Here is a 21,183-nt window from a genome sequence, read left to right as displayed (position 1 = left end):
CGAGACAGAGTGGAGTGGGAGGTGCCCGTGGCCCAGGGACAGCGCGGCAGGTGTGCAGTGCGAGCGTCTGACACCCTCAAGGTTAGCAAAGGTAGGCGACACCACCATGGGGGTCTACACAGATCACAACTTGTGGTGTTCAAATTCATGAAACCCATGAATTCCACATATAAGACGGATGGTGCTGAAGGTGGAGCCACGGTGGCAGGAGCTGAGGCCGGAGGAGGCGCAGCACTCAGGGACACAGGGAGGGAAAAAGCACCCAGAGCAGAGGGAAACCGAACATGCACTTTTTGGCAAAGACAACAGAGTCCCATGGACCAGTCACAGCAGACCTCAGCGACCATAACCCTTGTCTCCAGGGCAGCAAAAGGCCAGGCAGCCTCAGCCCAGGGGCCAGCGTGAGCCGAACAGAGACGCACGGGCAGGGGTCCAGCCGCTGCTTGGTCAACCGCACACGCACAGTAACCTCCCCGCCCCCAGGACCTTCGAGAACAGTGGCTCCTCGCCTGACCCCAGACCCCCAGGTGGGCACGCTTGGGCAGGGCACCTCCCTGCTTTTGAAGTGACAGACTGACAGGCTCCAGAGAGTGTGAGGAAGCGGGGACAGCGCTCCCTCACGAGGACTACTGGTCTCCTAGGAAATGAGAAGCGGGCCATTGCAACCAAGAGGCACCAAACCTCACACTACACCCAAACATTCAGTAAACAGCTTTAAAGCTAACAGGCAGTCTGGGCAATCCCCGCAGGAAGGTCCTGGTTACTGTTTCTGTCTGGAATGAAACTCCTCTGCCTGTGCCGAGAACATCCTAATTACCGCCGGCGCCCCACCCGGCAGAGCACACCCCCTGGCCTGGCTGTAAAGATCAGGAGGGCACTGCACAGAAGGGACTTCCCCATCACAGAGATGAGCTCCACAGAGCTGGCTGAAAGGCTCTGCTCTGGTCTAGAAATAGCCCAGCTACAGAGTGGGCAAAATGTCTCCATTACAACGGCAAACCTGGACAAAAAGAGTGGTGCCATCTCCAAACACAGCGACACGGCGTCCGGCCCGGGGGTCTGGAGAAGAGCCAAAAGGAAGTAGGCAGCTCTCCAACCACCTGTCTCAGGGCGACAGCTCGGGCAGGTGAGGCGCAGGGGTCAGAGGTGGTGTAAGAAGGGAGCCCCGGGTCCTGCCGGCGCCGGGCAGAGGCAGTGCCCACCCCGCTGTGCACCCGCCTCCCTCCCCCTCCTGGCCGCAAGGTGGGTTTCGGGAGCTCGTGCTGTTGCAGATGAAATGGAAGACCCAGCACCACGCTCACTCTGTCATCATCTCCCCCCACGTACATCCGCAGGAACCACAAGTGAGATCCCGGCACAGACTATGCCCCACTGTCCAGAGCCCCTCACACAGAGGCTGGAGACAAGAGCTTCCCAAGTGGTCTTTCTGGATGAAGCTTTGTCAGTCTCTTGTCTCAGGTGAGAAAAGTTCTTTCTATTCAGCTGTTGATGAAAAATTCCCGGGGCTTCCCTGATGGTGCAGTGGCTGAGAATCCACCTGCCAATGCAGGGGACCGGGTTCGATCCCTGGTCCGGGAAGATCCCACGTGCTGCAGAGCAACTAAGCCCGTGCGCCACAACTACTGAGCCTGTGCTCTAGAGCCTGCGAGCCACAACTACTGAGCCCACGTGCCACAACTACCGAAGCCCACGCTCCTAGAGCCCATGCTCCACAACGAGAGAAGACACTGCAATGAGAAGCCCGCGCACCGCAACGAAGAGTAGCCCCTGCTCGCCGCAACTAGAGAAAGCCCGTGTGCAGCAACGAAGACCCAATGCAGCCAAAAATAAATAAATAAATCTATTATGAAAAAGAAAAATTCCCAACCTGTCGAAGGCTAAATAAACAAGCTCTTCTATAAAAGGGAAGTCATATAAAGGAATCACGGCAGGGAATTTGGCCACCTCCTAAAGAAGTGGTCACTCCAGCTCTGGCTGATCAAGGGAAAGGAAACAGGAGGCCATGTTGGAAATTCTGCTCTGGTGAAACCCCACCCTCCAGACTGGTTGCAGGGCTGGCGGGGCCCCAGCCAGGGTGATCAAAGATGGAATTTAAGACTCCAGAGACCAGTGAGCCAGCCTAACCCGAGTGATGGAGCGCCCCCCCGCACCCACCGCGAGGGTAGTAGGTGCTGGGGGTGGAGACCCACGGGAGCAGAACTGAGCCCAACAGAAGGAAGCAAACCAGGTCAGAGGCCGGCAGCAGAGCAGATCGGCCCATGAGAAAAGCTGCATCTGATTTTAGGAAGAATTCATGAAGTTTCCTGAACCCTGACCCGATAGTTCAGCCACTTTCTCACTGAGCCCTTCCTCATGGGAGACCCTGTGGTTGTGTAAATGTCAGATCTGGAGGCTGTTCTCACCGTGTTCTGCTGCTTGGGGGCCAGGCCAAGACATGCTACTGCCTTTAAAAAAAAACCCTCCTTTTGGATCTGCTTGTACTTCCCTGTGGAGAGGCCAGGCAGCCCTGGAATGTGAACACAGGCATCTGTCCCATGAGCTACAGATGGTCCCTGACTTCCGATGGCTTGACTACAATTTTTTGACTTTCAATGGTGCGACAGCGTCATGCCTTCGGTAGGAGTTGTCCTTTGAATTTTGCATTTGGATCTCTTCCCGGGCAACCAGCCACAGAGTCTCCATCAGCCACGTGACCACAAGGGCAGACAACCACTACACCAAACAACCCTTCTGGACCTAGACAGCCATTCTGCTTCACCTTCAATACAGTGCTCAATAAATTACATGAGCTATTCCACACTTTACAACGTCTGGCAGGTTAGATGCATTTTCAATGTACAACGGGTCCATCGAGACGTGACCCCTCGTAAGTTGGGTGGATCTGTGGTCACACACAGACACAGCTGGCCTGCCCTTCCCCAGGGTCCCCAACGCTACACCCGCGTAGAGACGCCCCTGAGCTGGAAATACAGACATCTACCCGGGAAGAGTCAGCTGGCTCCTTGGAAACAAGCAGGACATCCTAGTAGGGCTGGGGAAGGCGGCCTGTAGCCGGAGGAAATATGCTCAGAAACCGTGAAACCACAAGAGTGGACTTGCTACCGTGATTCAGGAGTCCACAGAGTTACATGCAGTGACGCCCAAGCTATCACCTGCCCTTCTTCCTTGGGTCCCTGCTTCCAAGACCAGGCATCTGGGTACGCGTGAAAACAGAGCCACCTTTTGAATCTAGAAAGCAGAACGCTCTCTTGTGTCACATTAACCCAAAACTCACGACGGCATCTGTCAAGTGCTCATGAGCGCCCCCTCTGTGCCGGGCCCGGAGACTGCAGTGCCCTCTGGGGGTTCCATTCTACGAGGGCCACAGATGACAACAGATAAATAAGCGAGTAATATGAGGTCAGGGGGTGATAAGAGCTGTGAGGACAATAAAGCAGGGTGAGAAGACAGGAATGAGTGGGGCAACCCCTCTGAGCAGGGGGTGAAGCCCTGGAGTCGGGGGCGATGGCAGAGCAAAGACCGGGGCGGAGGTGGAACAGCTGGCGGGTGCGAACTGAAGGGCAAAGGGCTTCTACCAAAGAGGGGCTTCAAAGGGACCAACAACAGAAAGATCAAAATGAAGCTCTTCAAACACTCAAATGGATATATAAATTTCAGATAACTTAAAGAGCGATTACTGTAACGTAAAAAGATTCATCAAAGTAGCCTTTTAAAGAAAGAACTCTCTCTGGGTTTCCCTGGTGGTGCAGTGGTTAAGAATCCGCCTGCCAATGCCAGGGACATGGGTTCGAGCCCTGGTCCGGGAAGATCCCACATGCCACGGAGCAACTAAGCCCGTGTGCCACAACTACTGAGCCTGCGCTCTAGGGCCCGCGAGCCACAACTACTGAAGCCTACGTGCCACAACTACTGAAGCCCGCGTGCCTAGATCCTGTGCTCTGCAACAAGAGAAGCCACCGCAATGAGAAGCCCGTGCACGGCAACAAAGAGTAGCTCCCGCACACCGCAACTAGAGAAAGCTCGTGTGCAGCAACGAAGACCCAACGCAGCCAAAACTAAATTAATTAATGAAAAGAAAGAAAGAACTCTCTCAATGTGTCTAAACTATGATCCACTCTGAGTGTTCTGTAAAACCTCACTCTAGGAAAAAATACAGGAAATTCAAGGAGGTCAGCTCATTGTAATCTAGAGGATGGAAACAGTCAGATCTGACACTGACCACAAACGAAAATGAAAGATTACAGTCCTGACATTTTCTTTCAGAAACAGAACTGCACACAGGACGGAAGTTTGTCCAAACGAAAGGACAAGAATGAGGGATGAGAGCCTTGTTTCATCCACCAAAAAACTGTTAGAACTAATAAACGTATTCAGTACAACTGCAGGATACAAAATCAACATACAAAAATCGGTTGTGTTTTTATACACTAAACAACAAACTATCTGAAAGAGAAATAATCCTATTGATAATCGAAAATAATAAAATACCTAGGAATAAATCTAATGAATGTGGTGAAAGATCTGTACACTGAAAATTGTAACACTGATGAAAGAAACTGAAGAAGACACAAAATACTGAAAGATGTTCCACACTCATGGATTGGAAGAATTAATACTGTTAAAATGTTTGTAACACCCAAACCAATCTACAGATTCAATGCAAACGTTACCAAAATTCCAATGGCATTTTTCATAGAAATAGAAAAAACAATCCTAAAATTTAGGATTTAGTTATTCTAGTTATTACTTTAAAATGTATATCTCAGAAATAACTAAATTTCCTTGTCAATTGCATTATTATGAACTTTCATCAAATCTTTAACCGTGGTCATTTTTAAGTCTTTTGTCATTTACAGACAGTTCTGGGTGTACTCTGATGCTTTTGCAAATATGTTCCTATAAAAGGGTTTCATCTTCGAGGAATTCATGGAAAAGACTCTGACAAGTACAGGTTTCTGGTAACTGACTATACTGCTGAACTGAATGAATAAGCATTTTCAGAACTCTAATGGAAAACTGATGAACTCATAAAAGTGCTAACAAAAGATCAAGATGAAAAAAAATTAATTACATGGGACTGAGTGAACTGATGATGATGATTATAATTTTTGTGACTTTCTGTTTGAATAATAAAAAAAAAAATCCCACAGGGACTCAGAGGCAAAACATATACAAATCAATTTTCACTGCAAAGTAAAGGAGCTGTTACAGTGGAGGATTACTGGACTGAATGTCAATATTATGACATAGTGTGAGTGTCTTTCATGTTTGATAATTGCAATCATTGTTGCTTTTGTTGTGGTCATCCGTTTACAATGCTTGGTGTCAGTCCATTAAAAAAAAAAAAAATTTGTATGGAACCACAAAAGACCCCAAATAGCCAAAGCAATCCTGAGAAAGAAGAACAAAGCTGGAGGCACCGCACTTCCTGATTTTAAGCTGTACTATAAAGCCATAGTAATCAAACCAGTATGGTATTGGCATAAAAACAGATACATAGACCAATGACTGGAATACAGAGCCCAGAAACAAACCCCTGCATACCTGGTCAATTAATATTTGACAAAGAAAAGGCAATTATGTGAGGCTGGTGATAACAAGCCATATTGTGGGAATTGTCCTGCAATGTGTAAGTATATCAAATCACCACATCACACACCTGTAACTCACACAATGTTATATGTCAGCTGTATCTCAATAAAGCTGGAAAAAATAAGAGGCCTTCCTTTAAAAAAGAAAAAAAAGAAGAAGAAGAAAAGGGACATCATCAAGAAAGTGAAATGACAACCTACAGAATGGGAGAATATAGCTGTAAAGTAGATATCTGATAAAGGACTTGTCCCTAGAAAATATAAAGAACTCTTACAACTCAAATTAAAAACCAGGCAAAGTACCTAAATAGACATTTCTCCAAAGAAGATACACAAACAGGCAACAAGCACATGAAAAGATACTCCACGTTGTTAGTCATTAGGGAAATGCAAATCAAACCACAATGAGATACTGTTCCACAACCTCCAGGATGGCTAGGACCTAAAAAATGGGTAATAGTAAGTGTTGACAAGGGTGAGGAAGAAATCCAAACCCTCACATATATCTGGTGGGAATGTGAAATAGTGCAGCTGCTGTGGAAATTTAACAGCTCCTCAAAAGGTTAGGCATATTTAGCACGTGACCCAGGAATTCTACTCCTAGATATATAGATATCTAAGAGGAATGAAAACTATGTCCACACAAAGACCTGTACATAAATGTCCACATTCCCCGTCGCCAAAACGTCGGGACAGTCCAAGTGTCCATCGACGGACGAATGGATAGACAAAATGTGGTCCATCCACATAACGGGACTGTATTCGGCTATGACGAGGAACAAGGTACTGATAAACGCCCCAAAGCGGCCGACCCTGGAAAACATCATGCTAAGTGAAAGGAGCCAATCACAAAACGCCACACATTGTATGTCCCCATTTATATGAAACAACCCACAGAGACAGAAGTGGATGAGCGGCTGCCAGGGGCTGGAAAATGAGGAATGACAGCTAATTTCCTTCTGGGGGACAAAAGTGTCCTAAGGGGCTTCCCTGGTGGTGCAGTGGTTGAGAGTCCGCCTGCCGATGCAGGGGACACAGGTTCGTGCCCCGGTCCAGGAAGATCCCACATACCGCGGAGCGGCTGGGCCCGTGAGCCATGGCCGCTGAGCCTGTGCGTCCGGAGCCTGTGCTCCGCAACGGGAGAGGCCACGGCAGTGAGAGGCCTGCGTACCACAAAAAAAAAAAAAAAAAAAAAAGTGTCCTAAGACTGTGGTGACGGCACCACGACTCTGTGACTCTGGTATAACCCACTGAAACTAGACACTTTGAATGGGTGCACTGCATGATATGTGACTTACATCTCAACAAAGTTGTAAGACACACAGGACGTACACACTTCAGCCAGTGCTCTGATCTTCTGGTGAGGACCACGTGTCCTGGTCTGGTACTCAAATACGTGTTTGCGCTTTTGTTGCCAAAAGGCTGCCCGAAGCCCCAGAGCCGGGCCCCCTTCTCAGGCCCTGGGCCCAGGGCCTCCTGCCGGCGGAGCCAATGGGGAGGACCAGCCCCTCCACCTGGGCCTCCAGCTCCGGCATCCCAGCTCCTGGAGCGCCACACAGTGGCCGCCCCCCGCCCCGCAGCCCCCGCCCCTGCCTCCAGGCCCGGGGACAGCGAAGGGGCGCGCCTCACCTTGGTGGCTGCGGGGAGCGGGCCTTGGGCTTCTCCTTCTCCTTCTCGCGCTCCTTGTCGCGCTCGCGGTGCTGTCTGTCCTTCTCGTCCCGCTTGGCGCGCTCGCGCTCCCACTCCTCCTTCCGCCGCTGCCGCTCCTTGTCCCGCTCGCGCTCCCGCTCCCGCTCGCGCTCCCGCTGCCGCCGCTCCCGCTCCCGATCCCGCTCCCGTTCGCGCTCCCGCTCCCGCTGTCTGTTCTCTCGCTCTCGTTCCCGCTCCCTTTCCTTCGTGGAAAAGCCAAACACACGCACATGCCGCGATTAGCCACTCGGAAGGGGAGGCGCGGGGAGGACACACGAGAGCAGGAGGAGGAGACAGAACCGCCGGGGTGGGGGTCTTGTTTCAGCGCTAGAAACGGACTTGAGGCCACATGGCGGGGGGTGCCCTGCAGAGCCTGCCCTTCCAACATCAACACCCAGGCCGCTGTGAGCTGGGCAGACCTCTCTGGCCTTAGCTCTTGTCGAGGGATGGAGATGACTGAGCTCTGCACAGGCAGCCTGGCCCTGGGGCACAGGGGTACATGGTGGCAGGGACCCCAGCAGGTCCTGCTCCCTTCGAGGCTGCCCCGGCTGTCAAGAGGCACCTGGAACCGCAGGCCGGCCCCAGCGAGGAGTCTGCTTTGCCTGCCGGGGAGAGGGCACAGCGTGGTCAACCAGGGGTCCCTTCTCACCACAAGCTCGCCATCTGATGGGTTCCTGGACAGTCAGCTCCCTTTGCTCCAAAAAACTCACGAATGTGACTTAAGTCGTGGCACAAAAACTGCTAACCTGCTTTTTTTTTTTTTTTAAATAAATTTATTTATTTAATTTATTTATTTTTGGCTGCACTGGGTCTTTGTTGCTGTGCACGGGCTTTCTCTAGTTGCGGCGAATGGGGGCTACTCTTCATTGTGGTGCGCGGGCTTCTCATTGCGGTAGCTTCTCTTGTTGCGGAGCGCAGGCTCTAGAGCGCAGGCTCAGTAGTTGTGGCGCACGGGCTTAGCTGCTCCGTGGCATGTGGGACCTTCCCGGACCAGGGCTCGAACCCGTGTCCCCTGCATTGGCAGGCGGATTCTTAACCACCGTGCCACCAGGGAAGCCCTGCTAACCTGCTTTTAACGTCTCTTCCAAGTGGCAGCTTCACGCCAAAAGCATAGAGTCAGGGACTCAGAGACTGAAGCGTATATATTCACAAATCTACTACATCTCAGAGAAGCACCAACAGCAATGGCTGGAAGTGGCCCAGGCAGCCAGCACATGAGGCGGCACGACCCGTAAAGGGTGGTCTTAAGGAGCCTGAAAGGGTGATGTGCTCAAGAGGGTGGGACACACCCTTTGCCGCTGGCATCAGTCACCCAACCAGCAGCTCCAGTGAGAAACAGAGCAAGAGCACAGACTAACCCAAGGAAGGATCTGTTCAAATCACCACAAAGTTAGTCCATGGACCCGAATTAGTTCTCCACGAACAGCCAACCAGGGCTTGAAATAAGTACACCACGCCCACACAATTAAGCTCATATAAAGTCCTATAAATAAAAAAGGGATGATTTTAATGGGTCTATCAGTGAAGTTCTGACCTACACACGTAAGCCCCACATACCCGGTAGTTATGGTACGGCTCCGCTTCTGTGTACTGCACCCGGAAATTCTCGTACTGCCCGCCACGCCAGAACCGCTCTATCTCATAGTCGTAATAAGGGTCTGCGTAAGGCTCAAGTCTGGAAAACGAGCAAGTAAAAGTCAAGCTTATTGCTTAGGAATATTAATGCAAAAACATCACATAAAATATTTGCAAAGATTCAGACACCACATTAAAAAATATAACACACCACTATTGCAAGGCTGAGTCAATATTAGAAAATGAATATACTAAAGAAAATCACAAACCTACAGAGAAAAGTCACAGGATTACACCTACAGATGATGAAAATGTTTGTGACAAAAATCCAATACCCCTTTCTCAATGAAAATAGGAAGTGATCCTTTCTTAACGTGATAACATGTTTTTATAGACTTTAGAACTAAAGCCAGCACCTTACTTATCGGGAGGCATTCCCGTTAAGATCCGGACGGGCTGAGGAAGCCCAGTGCCTCTCAGGCAGCCCACCCGTGTGCTGCAGGCACCGCAGTGGTCAGACTACAGGAGACCCCAGAACCACCTCAATCTGCACATCAAATGATGCTGTACACGAAAAGCCAAGACACGATGGGGAAGCCAATTCAAGTGGCAAGAGGAGCCCAGTAAGGCAGATGCAGAGAACTTAACATACAGAAACCAACAACCTTGTGTACACAGGTAATAACCAGTCAGGAGACAGAGGGTACAGAAAACCCCTCTTACCCTAGCAAAAAAGAAGGAAACTTATTTAGGAACAAAATTCATTTAATCAGAAACGTGCAGAAGCTCTTTGCAGAAAACTTTAGCACTCTTGAAAGACACAAAAGCACCTGTGAATAAATGAGACCACGTCCTTTGTCTTTGGAAAGGACAACTGAACATCACCAAGAAGCCAGTTAGTTTACAAAGCCCTTTGTTAATTTACAAATTTAGGGCAATCCCTGTAAAAATGATGATGAGATTTCTTTATGCAGCTAGACAACTGATCCTCAGGTTCACATGGACACCAAAACACGTGAGACCAGCCAAGAAACCATGGGAAAAACAAGATACACCCTCCGAGGGACTTCTCTGGCAGAACAGTTGTTAGACGCCGCGCTTCCACTGTAGGGGGCACGGGTTCGATCCCTGGTCGGGGAACTAAAATCCTGCATGCTGCACGGCGCGGCCAAATAATAGAAAAGGAAAAACAGAAAAAAAAAACACACCCTCCGCGACCTCACAACATCACAGACGGCCTGGCCCGTGAAGAAACAGACCCGATGAATAAAACAGGAGGTCTGGGAGCAGACCCCTGTGCGGGTGATAAAGGTGGGCCTTTAATCACAAGGACAGGACAGCTAACTAAGCCCTCGGAAGAAGCAAGAGGAGGCCCCAGCTCCTACACACACAGACCCAGAGGACCTGCACAGGTCCCTGACTCAAACCCTGGGTGGGGTGCAGGGAAGGGAAGTGTACACCCGGCAGCAGATGGCCCTGGAGGCTGTTTCAGGGACTTCTTGGCTCCAGTCTGACCCTTCCGGTTGGGTAAACTGGCGGGGGAAACAGATGCCCAGAGCTTGCAGAGGGCTGAGGCCCCGGCCAGGCCGCGCTGCATCTGTGTGGCCTGCACTGGCTGCTTTCTAGGAAATCTCTCCCCCAGCACTTGCGGGGTGCTGGCGGGGTGACCTGGGCTGCTCTACCAAGTGACACAGCTGTTTCTCATTCCCAACAGCCAGAGGCCTTCCTAACGCTCCAACCCTCACACTGCTCAGGCAAGCACTGGTGATCTTGGAAACACAGAGCCAACCCTACAGCCTTTTTCTCAGCCTCTGCCTGTCGTTTCGGTCAGAAATCAGGGGTTGTGCTTTGTAGCAGCAAATCTCCACGCACGGTATCACTGTGACATAAGACGATGCTGGAGCCGGCCTGCTCAGGAGAGGCCTGGCCCGCTCGGTCCTGAGAGGTGAGCGCAACGAAGCGGCACCTGCCCCGGAGCCGACGTGCTGGGAGCCGAGGGCTGTACTTGGGACGCTACACAGCTCCTCAAGAGGTGACAGGTGTTTCAACCCCATGTACTTCTGCATTTGTTTTAAAAGCCCAGTGATAAAATGTCTGGAGGAAACAATGAAGAAACCTGCCATACTCCTGGATTTTAGTGACAAATTTCACAGCTTTTCCTGGTTCCTGGGAACTTGGGGGAAAGTGGGGAGGACACTCATGGGGCCCCAGGGGCTTTAGGAGCAACTGTAAAACCTCTCCGAGCTCTCGTAGGAACCCACACGGGCATGAGGCCCCCTGAAGTCATGAGGCCCCCTGAAGTCACAAGGCCCCGGCACGGAGCTAAAATGTGTCCTCCCCAGAAGCAAAATAACAAGGCAAGTCAGCAGCAAACTGCCTGAAACGCTCCTGGGGAGGCCATCCTCAGGCTGGCGGTGGACAGGCCCCGACGCGCCCCGGGTAACCTCGGCGCTGCTGCTCTCCAGAGTCCAAGCCCCACGCGGCTGGGGACACCGAATTCTCTCTCAACGGGGAAGGAAGAGGCAGAACCGTTCCTTACGCTGTGTCTCTGACATCTCTCGTGATCCGATAGTTCCAATCTCGGAAAACTTCGTTTTCTTTGTCAAACTCCCGTTCATCTTCACCAATGGTCACCGTAAACCTTTTCTCTTCAAAGTCAGGCTCTTGCTCTTTCCGAATGGTTGCTTTTTTTAAAACCTACCATTTTAAGAAGAGAGAAGCCAACACCAGTTACTGTTAGGAAAACAAAGGGGATTCTGTCCCGACCGACCCCAGAAGCCTGGGCTGCAGTGGCAGGAGAGCGCGACCGAGCACTCACTGGGGACATGCCTAAGCTCCGCACTGGGGGTGGACACGGGACCCCGCACACCCTTCTGGGGAACGGGAGTGCCCCGTCCCTGCAGACACAGTGAACCCTGCACTCGAGCTCACCCAGGTCTGGGAAGAGGTGACGGAGTGGTGACTCCCTGTTCCCAGTGCTGGCACTGAACCAGGGGGCTCTAGACGTGCCCTCACTGGGGAGGCAGGTAGGTGTGCTCCGGACAGGAGAGGCACCTGGAGCGGGTCAGGGCTGGGGGCGGGGAGCGTGTGCCGAGGGCAGGAACAGCTTTGCTGCAGTCTGCCATCTCCCTGAAGGGAAGGCAGCCCCAGAGCCAAGAAGGGCAAGCCCGGGCACCAGGGCCGGCTGCGGCCTAGAGTGTGGGGGGAGAGGGGAGGCCGGCGTAGCACCACTCCCCCAGGGACAGGATGGCTTCTCCAGACGCAGAGGCCGCAGGGGGAGCGGGAGCACTAGCTCTCTGGGGAGTGCCTCCAAGGGGCCAGGGGCTGCAGCCCTGTTCCTGGTGGGGCCTCCCTGGCTGCCTGGGCTCTGTCATGCCCTAGCAGGCCTCGGAGAGACAGAAATGCTAGTTGTGTGCAAGGACCGCCACTAGTTTTCTTCCCGGGTTTTCTGCTGATTCCGTTACCTCCTTTGCATGCCGGAGTCCTCGTTCCCAAGCGCTCTCTGTAGGGGGCTCTGGAGGGGGTGGAGGCAGAATTTCATCCGCTCCTGGCCCACCCTGTTACACAACGAGAGGGAACAGCTAAGAGAGCAAGCGAACCTTAAAATCTACACAGAAACGGGGGTGGGGGGCAAAAACACCAAGCAGAACACCAGCCGGCTACTGCCTGCTCTCTCCCCCAGGCCTCCCGCCGCCCAACCCAGCTGCCCTGAGCCTGGGGGGCCTCTACCTGGAGACACCAGAGCAGCTAGAAGGCGGAAACGCCTGCCATACAAGGTGTATTAGCATGCTTTGAGTCGGAGAGTCACAAACAGAGCTTAGGTGTGATTTGCTAGCAATGAAAGAGGTGTTCACGCACCCACGGGTTGGCAGGCATCAGAGGGTGAGGTCCGAGAGGCGGGGCACCGTTGGGCGGGAAAGGTTCGGCTTTGGTGATGAGGGAGTAGTTGCCCTTGTCATTGACTCCAGGGTGTATAAACCTGCAGTTCATGCCCCAGGTACAGTTCCCTATGGAAATAAAAGCCAGGTCAGAAGGGGCGCCCGGTCCAAGCGCACAGGTCAGCTTCCCCCTGCTCCCCCAGTGCCGGGCCAGGCAGCCAGGCAGCGGGCCGAGCGCGGTCCTGGCCACCCCATGAGGCCACAGCAGGCAGGCCTGGAAGGTCTGGGACTGTCCTGCGCGCGGCACCTTCTAAAGGGCTCCCGCAGGGCCCCTGTCCCACAGTCACCATAGGAACACTTCATTTCCCCTGAAACAGAGAAGCCCGAGAGCGCCCCGATCACCGGGACGGCCCTGCCTTAGGGTTTGCTGCTCAGGACACACGCACCCTGGGGAGCCTGCATGTGCACCGACAGGGTGGTTATTCTGACTCAAAAGACTGCCCGTACTGAAACAGAAATCAACCAGAAGCACAAAAATGATCAGAATTTTGCACGTTCACGCCAGGGTGGTCTTTACCAGCTCTGTACATTTGCGTTTCTCCTACCTAACCACTTCAGGCTATTTCTGGTACTTAAAAAAATGCGTTAGAGAGAAAACACATAGACAGCAATGATAAATTGGGTGTTTATACTTTACAACAAAGAATTAAGAAGGTCAACTTTTAGCATTATTCAGCAACAGAACACCAAGATTATTCAAGAAAACCACTTGACTTTTCAGCACAGGAGACAAGAAGTCTACATTTTAAAATTAATTAGTGAGTGAATCACTTTTTTAAAATTTAATTTTTTGAATAGGTAATACGTACATAGGCTTAAAAAACAAATATGGCATACAATATCTAAGTGGTTTTAAAAAACATTTTCAATTGGTTAGCATGTAGTTAAATTGTAAGCCATCTTTTAATGTATATTCACTTCTAAACATGATATTCCATTTGAATGTTTCTGTCAACAAAATACGTTTTTTCTTGTACCATGTAAATTAAAGAGAAATAATCATTTGATATTTAAAGAAACACTAAAGTTTACCTTTTAAACATTATAAATATTTAAACTTGTATTAAAACCAACTTAATAATACAATGCTCCAAATTAAATATGAAATAAAGTATGCTTTAAAAAATTGCTTCTCTGAGAATGCAAAAATAACCAATTAACTTTTTAATTTCTAAAAGTGTTGGAGAGATCACATATAAGTATGAGGCTGGGACATATATACTACAGGGGGTTCAAAACCCCAGAGACTCAGAGAGTTTCAAAGAAAAAAGACTATGCAGTCATATCTCTAAATAAAGAATTCCAAAACGTCATGTACTTCTTCAATGCTTGACTCCTATAAACTCATGTCATAGTCCACACTGCTTATGTAGTTAAAAGTAACAAAAGCTCATTGTAGAAAACTGTAAGCACAGAAAAGTATTAACAATATAAACCACAGCATTTCTATAATTTTTAAAAATCTAAAATAAATATGTGGGTAGCAGATAAATGAGTATTTGTGATTCTCTGTTCTTCTTACATTTAAAAAATTTTCAAAACAAAACAAAACAAAACAAAACAAAAACATCACCCCTGAGCCCACTGACAAAAAAAGCTTTCGTTCCTCATGCTGGCAGGGGAGGGAGGAGGCGCAGGTGGATGAGTAGAGCTGAGAGAGGAGGGTGAGAGGCAAGGGCAGGGGCATCGCCCCCGAGACGCCCGCCCCCGGGGCCCCGCTCCCAGAGTGCTAAGGTCCACACTGCATGTGTCTGGGCCCCTGGCCTCCAAAGAGAAGGAGGAGACTACTCCAGGAAGAAGTGTGGGCCGTCTACACACGGCCAAGGACAGACGTCCCACACCTGCAGGGAGGAAGAGCAGCAAGAATAGTGTAATCCCACCAGCCTTTTGGAAAGTGAGTTTTTAATTGTGTAGAAAAAAGTCTGGAAGGGTACACCCCAAACTGTTATTGTTTTGACTCTGTCAGCACATATTACCTTCATAATTTAAAAAAGCAATTTGTTTGGAAAAAAATTTCTCCAGGAAATTGAAGCAAAAATAGATCTACTGGTTTAGAAATTGTATAGTTTTCTGCTTCTAAATGAAACTTCACGAACACAAAATTTATGTGGATCGCGATTGTGACTGGATGACTAAATAGTCTTACTATTCTGTAAGGACTCTGCGTGGACAGGGATATGAGCCCAAAGGGAACAAGGAGAAAGGATCTGGGAGTTCCCTGGTGGTCCAGTGGTTAAGGACTCAGCGCTCTCAATGCCGGGGCTCAGGTTCAATCCCTGGTCCGGGAACTAAGATCCTGCAAGCCTTGTGGCACGGCCAAAAAACCAAAAAAACAAGAAAAGGATGCAGCGTGGCAGTGTGGTGTGGGGCGTGGTGAGGCACGGGAATGCAGGTCAACAAAGGCATCCAAGTACTCAGAAAGGTACTCAGTGATGTTTCCCCATCTCCAGGGCCCTGCACCAAAGGCAGTGATCCATTTGTGGGGGATCGATTCATCAGTCAATCAGTATATCCATCCCCATTTTTTTCCTGGTTGTATGATACGCTCTGTGTTGAGCCCTGCTTTTCTTCACTACACAATAAATATACCTACAAAAAAGGAACCTGCAAGCTCAAAAGTAACAAACCCGAACTCTACCAGTGAAACAGACACATACAGAGAAAGCCTACCTGAGTCTCAGCAGAAACCAAGGACCTGAACACAGAGACGACAGGAAAGGAAAACACACCACACACAGCAGCCCAAGGAGCCCATCTCGCTCGTGGTGTAAGGGGAGCATGTGTGAGTGTGGCTGCCGGTGGGTCCAGAAACACTACAGACCTTAAAATTCTGACTGCTGGTCTGACTGGCATCAGTGTGGTGCCTCCAGATGGCATTTATAAGCCGCACGTCACTGCATTTGCAACGCGTCCCACCGCAACAGCGGAGATAATTTTACAATCTCTCTCTAGTTTCCATACAAAATGCTTGCTTCACACTAGAATTTTAAACAAAGACTTTCTTATTTCTAAATAAGACACAGTGGTCTTACCTAAATATTCCTTGGTCCCATTTCTTGTTAGTCTCAACAACTCAGAATAAGTAACAAATATAGGGATTGTCAAAATAAAATAAAGAAGTTTAAAGTGCTTCATGGTTTTTAAAAATTACTTCCTAAAAGGAAGGCAGAATATATAAAAATCAAATAATTAAATTCTGATTTTCACTTGAGAGCCTGAACCTTATCATTAGCACAGTCACTGTCTTGGTCTCCTGGGTATCCTGGAGGAGATTTGGCCATCTGGGCTCACAGCCACACCTGGCACGCCCTCCCTGGAGGCGACCCTCATGCCTCAGTATCAGCAGAGGAGCTCCGTGAGCACCTGTAGTCTCGTCAGATGGAAGAGTGAAGAGACACACACGGAGGGGCTGTGGTGGGGTGATGGAAATATTCTACATCTGGACTGTGGTGCTGGGTGCACAACTTGGTAAATTAATAAAAATCATTGGACATTTAAAACAGGCAAATTTTATGGCATTTAAATTATACTTCGATAAAGTTATTAAAAAAAAAAAAAGGAAGACCTAGACCCCAAAATAAAGTCTAACTATGAATCTTCCTGCTCTATCCCGGTGTCATTTCTCGGTGCACATACAGTGGGCGACGCCTGCCGCCTGGCGCACTGTTAGTGTCATTAGAGCACTGACCTCAGGGCGCCCCTGGGTCTCAAGAACACACCTTGGGACCTGCTGCTTTAAACACAGGAGGATGCAGGGATTAAAAAATGGGCAGTAGGGACTTCCCTGGCGCTGCAGTGGTTAAGAATCCACCTGCCAATGCAGGGGACACGGGCTCGAGCCCTGGTCTAGGAAGATCCCACATGCCGCAGAGCAGCTAAGCCCGTGCGCTACAACTACTGAGTCTGCACTCTGGAGCCCACGAGCCACAACTACTGAGCCCGCGAGCCACAACTATTGAAGCCCGTGCGCCTAGAGCCCGTGTCCTGCAACAAGAGGAGCCAGCGCAATAAGAAGGCTGCACACTGCAACGAAGGGTAGCCCCCGCTCGCCATAACTAGAGAAAGCCCGCGCGCAGCAACGAAGACCCAACGCAGCCAAGAATAAATTAACAACAAAAAAAGGGCAGTAAACATTTCTTAGAAGATACACAAATGAACAAAAAGCACATGAAAAGATGCTCCACAGCACTAATCGTGGTGAAACGTAAATCAGAACCCCACCTCACACCCACAATGATACTATCACAAAATCGGAAAACAAGCGCTGACGAGAAGAACCGGAACCCTGCGCTCAGTGGTGGGATGCAAAGCGATGCTGCCATTGTGGACAACAGCAGGGTGGTTCTTCAAAATGTTAAAAACACAACTACCACCTAACCCAGCCATCCCACTTCCGAGTATATACTCAGAAGATTTGAAAGCAGGGCATCAAAGAGATGTTTGCACACCCATGTTCACAGCAGCGTTATTCATAATAGCTAAAAAATGGAAGCAACCCAAATATCCACTGATGGATGATGGGTAAGCAAACTGTGGTTCATCCACACAGTAGAATATTATTCAATCTTGAAAAGGAAGTAAATCCTGACACCTGCTACAGCCTGGATTAACCCTGAGGACACTGTGCTGAGTGAAATAAGCCAGTCACAAATGCACAAATCCTGTGAGACTGTACTTCTATTAGGCACATGGCGCTGTCAAATTCACAGAGACAGAAAGGAGAAGGGCAGATGCCAAGGGCCGGGGAGCTAGTGTTTAACGGAGACAGTTTCAGTTTTACACGATGAAAGGGGTTCTGAAGACGGATGGTGGTGATGGCCACAACGTGAATGTACTGAATGCCAATGAAATGTACACTTTAAAACGGCTAAGATGGTAAATTTTATATTGTGTGTTTTACCACAATTTTAAAAAGGGAAAGAAAGAGGGAGGGAGAGAAAAAAGAGAGCGGGAAGGAGAGGACACAGGAGGCCTGGCCCACAGAACGGGCTGGGTGCTACTGACAGCTAGGTAACCAGAGACCCAAAGCAGAAGACAGTTTAGAGAAAATGCTATTTATGCCTTTGTGGATAGAACTTCCTGTCTTGATGACTTAACCTAAATATAAGACAGGTAAAAATACACCATAAACAAAGTAGTGGTGTTTTAAAACGTTTCAGTTTGTATTCCTAAGTTCATTTTGTTGTCAATGGTCACAAATATCAATGTGTCCATTTGGGCAATTTAACAATAAACCTGCAGATCACAATAACAACAGAAATGTAGCTAAGAAACATTTTTTAAAAAGCATTTTCCAAGATATCATTTACACACCACCAAATACCCCCATTTAAGGCGCACAGTTCAGGGGGTTTTAGTACATTCACAAAGCTGCGCAACCGCTGCCACCCCCTACTTCTAGAACATTCCATCCCCCAAAAGGAAACCCTGGACTCAAGGGCTGCCCATCCCTCTCTGGCCCAGACAAGGACTAACCTACTTTCAGTCTCTATGGATCTGCCCACTCTGGACAGTTCCTGTAAGTGCAACTGTACAACATGGGGCCTTTCGTGACTGGCTTCTTTTACTTGGCTGTGTATTCAAGGTTCAACCGTGTTGTAGCATCAGGATGGACCACATTTTGTTTATCCGTTCATGAGCTGATGGACACTGGGGGTGTTTCCACATAGTCACATAGCTGTTGTGTCTATGCTGCTAATACAAGTCTTCGCCTGGCTTATGCCTTCATTTCTCTTGGATAGACACCCAGGAGGGGAGTGGCCAGCTCAGAGAGCAGCTCCGTCCATCACACTGAGCAGGCTGTGCCCAGGGCAGCCACACCGGTTCACGTTCCCACCAGCTGGATATGAGGTTCCATTTCCCCACATCCTCCCCAGACATGAAAAACTTCATTTCATTTTTTTTTTCCTAGGTATTTCATATTTTTGATGTTGTGTAAATAGTACTTTTTTTTTGCGGTATGCAGGCCTCTCACTGCTGCGGCCTCTCCCATTGCGGAGCACAGGCTCCAGACGCGCAGGCCCAGCAGCCATGGCTCATGGGCCCAGCCGCTCTGCGGCATGTGGGATCTTCCCGGACCAGGGCACGAACCCGTGTCCCCCGCATCGGCAGGCAGACTCTCAACCATTGCTCCACCAGGGAAGCCCTCATTTCATTTTTAAAGTGACTCTCTTGCTACTGGAGAGAACTGAAATGCATTCATCTCAATTCAACACCAATCTTACAAACTGCAGGTAAGCAAAAACATTTACATCCAAAACCTTTCTCATAACTAAGAAAAAGCAGGATATGTTCCAGAACACCCATTTCCTTCTGTACTCTATCGCATTATTCTGTAGAATAAACAAACAGTATGGGGGAAAGGTGACTAAATATTAAAAAAATACATTCCTGAAACAAGTTACGGAACAGGCCCAATTAAACTGCAAAAAAGGCCACTTACCACTAGCTTCAGATTTTTCCACTGCGAAATGCCTGACCCACTGGTCTCACTCCCTGAAACCCCAACTGGGCGCTCGGTGTGACCTGGAGGCACCTCCCCTCCTACTGTGACGTGACCCCCCGACGTCCCTGGAGAGGGCACCCTGTCCAGGTGCCTCCCGGTGATGCTGACCTGCAGTACCACCACCAAGTTCGCTTCATGGTGGTGTGCTTCTGGGGCTAAATTCTGGGAAGTGCTTCAGCAGTGGGAACCCAAGCACCTGGACCAGAGCCTCTGTGGCCTCAACAGTGGATGCTTCTGCCTCCTGCCCTTGCTGCCACGGGGGCCTCCGGCTGGTCTAGATCGATGGCCAGGTTTCTGAACCACACGGTTTGTGGACAGTGCTAACTGGAAATGACTGCAGTACATATATGTGTATGCATGCGTGTCTGTCTCCATCATTTTACTGCAGAAATTCCAGAGATGGGCTGACGTCATTATGAAAAAGAAGTCTTCGGCTTAAGTTTAAATTTTCTGAAATAATGACGCTTAAGACACCAAAGCCTGGGCCTCCCTGGTGGCGCAAGTGGTTGAGAGTCCGCCTGCCGATGCAGGGGATGCGGGTTCGTGCCCCGGTCTGGGAGGATCCCATATGCCGCGGAGCGGCTGGGCCCGTGAGCCATGGCCGCTGAGCCTGTGCGTCCGGAGCCTGTGCGTCCGGAGCCTGTGCTCCGCAACGGGGGAGGCCACAGCAGTGAGAGGCCCGCATACCGCAAAAAAAAAAAAAAAAAAGACACCAAAGCCTTTGAAGACCTGCAACAATTTACCTTCTACAAGGTACTGCACACGTATGTGCATCCCGAGGGCGGCTACGCTCCCGTTCCACGGGCACAACGCACACGGAGCCGTTGCGTGGCCATCTAACTCAGACGAGCCGGACTCCCCCACTCGGCAGAAACCAGCAGCACGGAATTAGCACGGCCAAGAGGACACGCCCCCAGCGCACGCTGACTGGGGTCCCGAGTGTTCCTGTGCACCCTCATCCTTGGGTCACCTCGGGACAAGGGACAGGCTTGTTCGAGGCCACTCATAGGACGGGGCTCCACCGCCCCCATGCCCCCACCCCCCGTGAGCCTTGTCATGGCCGCTCTCTGCCCCCAGGGTCTCCCCCTTCCCCTGGCTGCACGGCAGTATTCTGGATCCAGGAGAAAGGAGTCTGGCCTCCGGAGCAGAGGGACTGTGAGGTACTCCAGAGATGCAGAGCGTATGTTGTGTACCTTTACCCTGGCCTCTGGGCGGTATGGAATCTGACATTGGTGAAGGAGGAGTGGACAATGGTGTCACAACATCTGGAAGAGAAGTGCAGGAAGCTCTTGTGAATGTCAGGCTGCACGGGCGGGCCGGCCGCTGTGCCAGGCGTCTAGGGTCAGAGCAAAACCCGGGGCGGGGGGAGGACACCTTCCTGCCGTGCGAGGGAAACGGTCAGTCACGGACGCACAGCAGACGGTGCTGTGACACGTCTTCCCGGGCTCGAGTGCCCGCTGCTCGTCAGCACTGTCACACTGGCACTGTCACAGCTATGCGACTCACTCCGTCCACTTTTCAGGAGGGAGGGGCCTTGCTGCCTTCAGAGGCCGACCCTCTCTATTCAGAAGTCCATTCCAAATGAAAGATGCCTCTGAGACATCTTGCAGAAAGTGGCAACTCCCCTTACAGAGGTGGGAAAACGTCACAATTGGTGGCTGGGGCATTTGGCCTTATAAGAAGGACCACTTAGGGCCTCCCTGGTGGCGCAGTGGTTGAGAGTCCGCCTGCCGATGCAGGGGACACGGGTTCGTGCCCCGGTCCGGGAGGATCCCACATGCCGCGGAGCGGCTGGGCCCGTGAGCCACGGCCGCTGGGCCTGCGCGTCCAGAGCCTGTGCTCCGCAACGGGAGAGGCCACAGCAGTGAGAGGCCCGCGTACCGCA

General features: G+C 50.4%; 1 protein-coding gene across 2 annotated transcripts in view; it reads right to left on the bottom strand.

Annotated features, from left to right (window-relative positions):
- Window positions 1-21,183, bottom strand: part of ZC3H18 (zinc finger CCCH-type containing 18) — a 49,714-nt gene that overhangs the window by 13,237 nt on the left and 15,294 nt on the right. The window contains exons 4-9 of one of the 2 annotated variants that reach the window (XM_060085416.1): window positions 20,492-20,563; window positions 12,714-12,862; window positions 12,320-12,412; window positions 11,395-11,552; window positions 8,838-8,955; window positions 7,221-7,483 (exon numbers count right to left, since the gene is read on the bottom strand). In XM_060085416.1, coding sequence (XP_059941399.1) covers window positions 7,221-7,483; window positions 8,838-8,955; window positions 11,395-11,552; window positions 12,320-12,412; window positions 12,714-12,862; window positions 20,492-20,563 — 853 coding nt within the window. The remainder of the gene's footprint in view (window positions 1-7,220; window positions 7,484-8,837; window positions 8,956-11,394; window positions 11,553-12,319; window positions 12,413-12,713; window positions 12,863-20,491; window positions 20,564-21,183) is intronic. The other variant, XM_060085415.1, reaches the window with a different exon arrangement.

Source organism: Mesoplodon densirostris, chromosome 19 (assembly GCF_025265405.1).
Source record: "Mesoplodon densirostris isolate mMesDen1 chromosome 19, mMesDen1 primary haplotype, whole genome shotgun sequence".
NCBI lineage: Eukaryota > Metazoa > Chordata > Mammalia > Artiodactyla > Ziphiidae > Mesoplodon > Mesoplodon densirostris.
Note: the sequence above shows the minus strand (reverse complement) of the source record. Positions and strands in the feature narration are given on the sequence as shown.